This window comes from Melopsittacus undulatus, chromosome 6 (assembly GCF_012275295.1).
Source record: "Melopsittacus undulatus isolate bMelUnd1 chromosome 6, bMelUnd1.mat.Z, whole genome shotgun sequence".
In the NCBI taxonomy this organism is placed as follows: domain Eukaryota; kingdom Metazoa; phylum Chordata; class Aves; order Psittaciformes; family Psittaculidae; genus Melopsittacus; species Melopsittacus undulatus.
In genome coordinates this window covers 46247318-46255657 of record NC_047532.1, presented here as the reverse complement: position 1 = coordinate 46255657, position 8340 = coordinate 46247318, and the positions used below count along the sequence as shown (strand labels likewise).

Below are 8340 nucleotides of genomic sequence, written 5' to 3'. Positions count from 1 at the left end.
TGTCCGCGGTGCTGGCACGGCGCTCTCCGCGGTGCCCGGCCTTCCTCTCCTCCTCAGCCCCCTCCTCTTCTTTCGTCCATTCTCCTCCTCCCCGGGCCCCCCTCCTCTTCCTTCATCCCCCTCTTCCTCTTCCTTCAGCCCCCCTCTTCCTTCATCCTTCCCAGCTGCCTTCATTCCCTTTCTCCTCTACCCATCTCCCCTTCCTCCTCTTTCCTCCCGCCTCTCTCCTACCCATCCTTCTCTTCATCCTTCATCCCCCTCTGCTTCCTCTTCCCTAGCCTTCCTCCTGCCCTTCCTCCTCCTCTTCCTCTCCCTCCTCCCTCTTCTCCCCATCCTCCTCCTCTTCCTCCTCATCTCCCTCCCCCCTCCCGCTTCCCCCTCTCCCTCCTCTTCCTCCCTCAGCAGTGACGTCTCTGGACGTGCTGCTCCCCGGCCCGGCGCAGGCACCTCTCGGGGCTCCGGCACCGCGGCCCAGCCCGGCAGCAGCCTCCGGCGGGACACGGGCGCTGTCCGGGGCCGCCCATGCGACCGGGGGACGATGCGGGCGGCGCGGAGCCGGCGGTAGTGCCCGCACCGGGCTCCCCCAGGGAGCATGGGCTGCATCGGCTCCAAAACCACCATCGGTGGGTGAGCGGCACCGGGGGGATGCAGGGTCGTGGAGGGTGTTAGAGTATGGAGCGTGCAGGGGGATGTGGATTGTATGGGGTGCGGGGGCTGGGGGAAGGCTGCTGGGGGGTGTCCGGAGGTATGGGGGTGATGCTGTGAGGGTGTTGGAAGGATACAGGGGTGGGGGGATGTAGGAAGCTAAGGGTCATGGGGATCTGGGGTATGGGGTGGTTTATGGGGGAGGCTATGTGGGCTGGGGGCTGTGGAAAGGTATGAAGATAGGGAGGGAGACACGGAGGATTAGGGTGCCTAAGGATGGGGGAAGATACAGATAGCTTGAGGGCTTTGGAGGGTTTGGGTATGTATAGGAGGATGGGGTCTATAGACAGGTGGGGATCTGGGGCCTGGGGATGCTGCTCTGGGCAGCTGGGTAACCAAGAGCTTACAGGGAGTTAGAGGGGGTGAGATTGGCAGGGACTGGGGGAATTTGAGAGGCTGGGGTGCAGCTTTGTGGGAGCTGGTGGGTAATGGGGAGGATGACAGGGGGCTGAAAAGGGGGTGTGGGTCTAGGGGTGCTGATCAGAGGCCTGGGAGGGTATAGGGGGTGCTATAAGGGGGATAGAGGTGCTTAGGAAGCTATTTGAGGCACTATGGGGGCTGGCAGGGGTGTGCTGCGGGGGTATGGGGTGCCGTGGGGATGCTATGAGAGTGCTGCAGATGTCCTGGGGGTGCTGCAGGATGGATGTGGGCTGTAACCATGATCCAAGGGTGTTCTGGGGGCTGGGATGGTGCTGGGGGTGTTGCAGACACAGCAGGGAGGCCCTGGGGGTGTTGTTGCTAGGGCGGTAGGGGTGTTGATGCTTGGGCATCACCACAGGATGCCCCTGCCCACAACCGGGGGTGTGATTGGTGCCATTGGGAGTTTCTCTGGGAGCCAAAGGCTACCCTCAGATAGGGGTTGGGGAAGAACACTCTTCAGCCCCCCCCCCATCCCACCTCCAGGATGGTTTACGTAAGCTGGGCCCACCTTAGTGCAGGGGGAACGAAGCTGCTCAGGGACATCATGCTCTGGCCCCTTGGGGGCTGGCCTGGCTGGGGAGCTGTGATGACAGAGGACCCTCCCTGGCCCTGGAGCTTGGCAGTTTGGGATGCCAGTGCCAGGAGGTCGGGCTGCTGGGGTGGAGGATGGGAGTGGGTGCTTTTATCACCCCCATCCTTTTTTCACTCCTTTTCCTCTTACCTTTCCTCTTTCTTCTTTCCTTTTCCTCCCGGGGAACTGGGGAGGGAGATTTTGCAGGTGGAGGAAGAGCAGCAGCCCCCTGCAGAGCCACATCCCCCCATGCACCCAGCGTCTGGCTCAGTCCGTCCCCCCAGCCTGGTCCAACTGCCCCCACCCCTCCCGAAGCAGCAGCCAAGCTGGGACTGGAGCCCGGTCCCCACTGCCTGGCTGGGGCTGTGCGTTACCGCTGATACAGGCATAAGAGTTGCCTGTGTGTGAGTCACCTGTGCTGCAGCACCCGGCCACTCGGAGCACCTCTGCAATGAGTTCTGCCTGGTCTCAGACCAGTCAAGAAGCAGCTACCCTGGGAAGGGGGGACTGAGCTGGGTGCTGGGGACATGGAGGTGCTAATGCCAGCCCTGGCTCTTCCCGCAGTGGCTGTGGACACAACGCTGTGTGTGGAGTGGAAAGAGGTGAAAGCGCTGTCTCCGCTGAGTGCTGCTCGCCCGCTGCCCCGCCTGGTGCGCCAGGCCTCCTTCGACAGCCAGGACTTCCTCCAGGTACCCCGGTACCTCACAGTGGGACACCCTTCCTGGGGTTTTGGGGTGCACAGGGCCCCGCTGCCCACCAGTCTCCTGGCCACTTGGACCCGACAGCTCGCAGCGGCTTGGGGCTGCTCTGACGTCAGCCACGAGCCGGGCTGTATCCTGGGAGAAATCAGTCCACGGTGCCTCGTTGCCATGGCAATGCAATTTGTTGCGCGCCTCCAAATCCTACATCGCTTCCCCCGTGGCCATGGGCTCAGGGCCTGGCATGACTGGGACAGGCAACAGGGACAAGCAGCAGGACTGGGATGCTCTGGCATGGCAGTGGCCTTGCACGAGCATGCATGTGTGTGCGTGCACAAGCCGGGGAGGACACTCAGTGGCCCCAACTCGCATGGGCCATGCACGTGTGTTTGTGTGCGCGCAGGTACAGGTTACATGTGTGTGCACAGTGAGCACGAGTGCGCTCAGTGAGGTCATATGTGCGCATGGTGAGGAGGGCCCTGTGTGTGTGTGAGTTTGCATGTGTACGAGTGCCTGTGTGTGTACATGTGTTTACATGAGCAGGCATGAGTACACGGAGGATGTCTGTGTGTGCACGTATAAGGGTGCAGTGTGAGCAGCAGCTTACGGTGTGCTACGATGAGAGCACACACACAGGCACAGGTGTGTGTGCATACCTGCTGCCCTGCCTGTACTGGCTGTGATCATCCCTCTGCACACAGGCACACGTGAATCTGTAGCACACGTGTGTGCACAGACAACCCAGCCCCAGGGAGTGGGCACCAAGCGGGGCTGAGCCCCTTCCCAGAGCACAGGGTTTGGTGGTGGTGGTGATGGCAGGCAGCAGGTAGGGGGGGTGGCTGGGGACCATGACATCCTTGTCTGCCCCGGCAGGTCAATGTTGAGGACACTGTCGAGATGCTGCCCAAGTCACGGCGCGCGCTGACCATCCAGGAGATCGCTGCCCTGGCCCGCTCCTCTCTGCATGGTAACTGCTCGCCTGGCCCAGGGTGTGGAGTGCCCGAGGGTTCACCCAGGGAAAGGGGATCTCCTATGGGAGAAGGGTCTGTGCCTCTTGGGAAGGGCATTGAGGTCACCACTCTGGAATTTGAGGACTCAAGGTGTACCTGGGTCCCTGGTGGTACCCAATAGGAGGGCATGGGGCTGCCAGGTCCAAAGGGCAGTAGATGGGGGTGCTGATTCATGAACTCATGGAGGGCACTTGGAGTGCTCAGGGAGTGATGACGTGGGGGCACATCTCGCAGGCATCTCACAGGTGGTGAAGGAACATGTGACAAAGCCGACGGCCATGGCACAGGGCCGTGTCGCCCACCTCATCGAGTGGAAGGGCTGGTGCAAGCCGGTGGAACCACCCACTGCCCTGGAGAGCGCCTTCAACTCCTACTGCCACCTGAGCGAGGGCGAGCAGGAGGCGCGCTTCGCTGCTGGTGGGCACCGCATGCGGCATGGCTGGCGGGCATGTCCCTCACTGCGGCCAAGGGCAGGGCTGGTGGGGTGGGTGGTCCCCATCCCTCCATCCTTCCCTCCATCCCTCCCTCCATCCATCCATCAGTGCACTGTGGGCAGAGCCACTGGGGCAGGGATATTTTGGGGCACCTCCTGGTGTGTGTGTGACCTGTGCTTGTCCCGTAACAGGCGTGGCGGAGCAGTTCGCCATCGCCGAGGCCAAGCTGCGCGCCTGGTCCTCAGTGGATGGGGATGACTCCAATGATGAGTCTTATGATGAGGACTTCATGCCCTCCACAGATTGCTCTCAGCACACAGGTAAGTGCCATGGGAGTGGGTACCCACTGGGTGGGCAAGGTGTCCTGCTGTTGGTGTTGGTGTCCCGCTGCTGGTGCCAAGGGTTGAAAGAGTGGCATGCTCATGCCTGTCCATGTTCCCCAGCCCGGCCACCCCATTTTGAGGACATGCCCCTGCCCTGCACCATGGCAAACGGCACTCGTGCCAGGCATGGGAAGCCCTGCACTGTCCCCAGTGCCAGAGCACTCTTTGCTTTTCATGTAATGATCACCAGCACCACACACACAATAATCTGTGGGCAGAGGAGGCACGGTGCCTGACAGGGTGCTCCCACCCCCTGGGGCACAGGATGGGGGGCAGCTGGCACCCCTGGTGCATCAACCCTGACTGACCCCGGGCATCCTCGTTCCCTGCAGAGCTGCCTGGCTCGGTGCCTGCCAGCGCGCTGCTGCGAGACCTGCTGCAGGGCCACCTGTGCCAGCTGGGCATGCGGCATGGCTCCTGCGAGCCCGAGAGCGACTCCTCGCACACGCTGTCCCCTGAGACTCTCTGCTCCAGCCTCTGCAGCCTGGAGATGGTGTCCCCCTCTGAACTCACTGCCAAACTGCTGGGCTCTCTGGGCGGCGAGGACCTGCTGGTGCCCAAGCTGCCCCCCCCGGCCAGCCAAAGTGCCTTGCGGGGCCTGGCACGGCTCCGGTGCCAGGACTCCTTCTACTCCGTGTCCTACGCCGAAGCCTGCCTCTCGCCTGCTGAAGATGAGGTGGTGCTGAGCAAGGACTTCCCGCTCCGACGGAAAGTCTCCGACGTTGCATCCTCCGGGGTTGCATCGCTGGAGGAGGAGGCTGAAGAGCCCTGATGTCCCCCCTGGGGTGCCCTGCCTCTCCCGGCAGGGGTCCACCCTTCTGCCGGACCCTGTGCTGGGCAAAGGACAGCCCTGCTGCTGTGCCCCCTCACTATCTGGGCACAGGGGGGTTTTGGGGGGCTGCTGCAGGCCCCCGGCCATTGTGCCCCCGCCCCGCTTGGCCATATCGTTGCCCTCCTGGATTTTTGCATGAGAGCGGGGAAGGGGCACAGGGAAGGGCTTGGTGGGGTCCGACCCCCACCCTGATGCCCAGATGTGCCCCCTAAAACTGACAGGACTGAAACAGTGGGGCTGGTTGTTCGCATGTTTCCCCCCCAGACCACCCCTGGCTCCCCTTTTGAGCACAGGTTCCCCACTGGCGTGGCTGAACCTCTTCGAGCATCCCATGGTGCCCCTGCCCCATGCCTGCACCCTCGGCTTGGGGCAGTGGGAGGCATGTGGGGAGCGGGGGATTTCCTCCTCTCTCCCCAGCCAGCTTTTATCGGACAGAGTTTTAAACTGTGAACTGCTGCCCTGGGGCCAGGGAAGCTCTGGGGTCGGTCCGTGGTGCCGGGGTTTCTATACTTTTGTACTTGTGTGGGGCTGGCATGGGAAGACTGCGGGGCAGAGGGCGGGCATAGGCCCCAGGCTGGGGGCTTTGGGACATCTATGGCAGCACCCTCAAGCCAGTCCCGCAGCAGGGGGCTCAGCCCAGCCAGGGACCCTCAAGTCTGCTGAGGGGCAATGTGGGGTGGAGATGGGAAGGGGCACCGGGACCAACATCCCTGACCCCGAGTCACTCACCCCTAGCAGGGAACCAAGTGCCTACATGAAGGGCGACCATTCCCCCTGTCTTGATCGGGGTGGCACCCTGGCTCAGGGGCCCCCCAGGGCCATGCCGGGGGTCCAAGCACGCTGTTTGGAGAAGGAATGCTATTTTTTGCCAACGCTTGTGCCCCCCTTCCTGCATGGCATGTGTTCTTGTAGGGCCGCTTGCCCGCTGCATGCTGCTCCTTGCCCATGGCCACAGCACCCCTGGCCCTGCACCCACAGGTGCCCCAGCACCTGCTCCAGCTCTGCTCCTGTGTACCCCCCAGGATCCCCATCAACCCCCGCCAGGCACAGAACCCATTTCCCCTCCCTACTGTAGGGTGCCCGGCATGGGTCTGGCTCCCCTCTTCCTGCATGGCCAAGCTGTGAAGGGGTGCAGGGGCCAGCAGGCCTGATGCCATCCTGATGGGCTCCCTGCCATCACCCTCTTTCTGTGGACATCGGATGCTCCCCGCGGCACTGGGATGAGCTGCGGGGTATGGGGTGCCTGCGGATGGGTGTGGGGCCTTGCTCTGTGTGTGTGCATGTGTGTGTTCGAATGTGCACATCTGGAGTGTACATGCACATGCACATGTGTGCATTACCCACAGCAACCTGAGCCCCCACCCCGCTGTGGCAGTACCCGTGGGGTGCCCACCCTGGCACCCCTCCTCCATCCCACCACGTCTCCAATAAAGTCCATTGTGCGAGCGCTGTGCCGGGTGCCTCTTCTTGCAAGTGGGGGCACATCCTCCCAGAGGGCAGGCTGGCCCTGGTGGCAGCCACACATCCCCTCCTTGGCCCCATGGGGCGATGGCGGGGCCTCAGCCTTTATCTCACATTCCTGGGGCCAGGGTGCCTAATTATGGGCATGTGTCGGTCGGTGGGGGCGGGCGGGCGGCCCCCTCCTCGCAGCCAGGCCCTTGGTGGGCACAAGCAGCAGGCGCCATGGCCTCGCTCAGCTCAGCCTCCTCGTACCGCACCGAGCGCATCGGCACCTATGGCCCGGGGCATGGCGAACCCCGCTTCGAGGGCGACCGGCGGCACGGGCCCTTCGGGGCACTGGCACATGAAGCCTTCGGGTTCCCAGGTACTTGGGATGGGGGGCAGGAGGGAGTCCCTGGTATCCCGGGGAGGGTTACGGCAGAGTTACCAATTGCCATGTTCTGGGTTCACATGGGACCCCTTCCCCAGCACAGACCAGGGGGGACTGCCCCTCAGGTTCCCCATGGCTCTCTGGACTGTCCTCCAACCCTCCCAACCCCCCAAGCCCATGGTACCCTCAGTGTCCTTGTTGTCCCTTGATCCACTGTGCCTCCACCTTCCCCTGCCCAGACCTCTTGGTGTCCCCTGGTAGCTCTCCGCATTTCTGTACACCCCCAGATTAAACCCAGTGCCCCCCAGTCCACTCTCCCTAGGTTGTCCTGTTTGTCCCTGTGTCGCCAGCCTCCTCCACCGCTACCCTGCTGTACCCAGGTCCTTCAGTGCCCCCAGACCCCTCGGGTTCCCCCAGAACCCCCATGGCCTCCTGCTAATGCTGGACCACCTTATACCCCCATATGCATGGGAGATCCCTCTTCCCCTGCAGCCCCCAGCATCTCCAGTGTTCCCAGACCCACAGTGCCACCTGCCATCCCCAGCCTCCCCCCAGTGGCACCCGCTCCCCACAGCCCCCAGTGCCCCAGCCCTTAGACCCCTTGCCCCTGTGCCTGGCAGCCCCCTGATGCCCACAGGGTCCCCAGGTGCCGTGTGCCCCTGCAGCCTGGGCACCTGGGTGCGTGCCCAGGGTGACACTTACCAGGTGGTGGCCGACGTCAGCCAGTTCGAGCCCCCTGACATCGTGGTGACGACCTCCAACTGCCACATTGTCATCCAGGCTGAGAAGGTGAGGCACGCCGGGGCGGCAGCATTCCCACCCCTGGCCATGGAGTGATGTGGGTCCTGCACCATGACACCCACTCCTGCAGGGGTGGTAACTGTGAATGGCCCCTGCTGGCATGGGGTTAACAGGGAACTCCAGCCCTGTTGCATTCTCTGCTGGTGGGGGCAATTGGGAACAGTCACTGCTGGTGCTGGGGTAAATGAAATTTAACCCACCCCCACAAGGCTGAGGCAAGTGGGACCTGGTCCCTCCTGCCAATGGAGTAATTGGGAATTGTCTTTGAGTCACTGGTAACTCTTCCCTGTTGAGCTCCCTGTTGGAGCCGGGATGACCGGAAGCTGCCACATCACCAGCACTGCAGTAACTAGGAATGTGCTGTGTAACAGCATGCTGTGCCCCAGGCACTGGTGCTGCCTTCCTGCAGGTGGCCGAGGATGGCACCATCTGCGACACCTTCACCCACAAGTGCCAACTGCCCGAGGACATGGACCCGATGTCGGTGAGCTGTGCCCTCACCGAGGCTGGCACGTTGGTGATCACTGCGCGGCGCCATGCTGGAGCCCGCCCCGGCGAGCCCCCACAGACACTGTACCGCAGTGAGGCCACTCTGTGAGCAGCACTGGGGAAGGATCGGCTCCTTGCCCCAAATGATGCCAACCTCGGCACCATG

The 8340-nt window shown here is 63.0% G+C and overlaps 2 protein-coding genes across 3 annotated transcripts; both read left to right on the top strand.

Moving 5' to 3' along the window:
- The first annotated feature begins 390 nt into the window (after positions 1–390).
- Positions 391–6498, top strand: FAM131A (family with sequence similarity 131 member A). 2 transcript variants are annotated; one of them, XM_005146944.3, is made up of 6 exons: positions 391–623; positions 2261–2385; positions 3268–3361; positions 3639–3821; positions 4030–4158; positions 4554–6498. In XM_005146944.3, the coding sequence occupies exons 1-6, from the start codon at positions 593–595 to the stop codon at positions 4991–4993; spliced, it is 1002 nt and encodes a 333-aa protein (XP_005147001.2). In that variant the 5' UTR covers positions 391–592; the 3' UTR covers positions 4994–6498. The 2 variants fall into 2 exon arrangements, with proteins under 2 accessions (XP_005147001.2, XP_030902971.1); XM_031047111.2 differs by lacking the exon at positions 3639–3821.
- A 238-nt stretch (positions 6499–6736) lies between these two features.
- On the top strand, positions 6737–8283 carry LOC101870159 (heat shock protein beta-7-like). The gene is made up of 3 exons (XM_005146964.3): positions 6737–6878; positions 7522–7673; positions 8095–8283. Exons 1-3 carry the CDS (start codon positions 6737–6739, stop codon positions 8281–8283), a joined length of 483 nt encoding a protein of 160 aa, XP_005147021.1.
- The last annotated feature ends 57 nt before the right edge of the window (positions 8284–8340 follow it).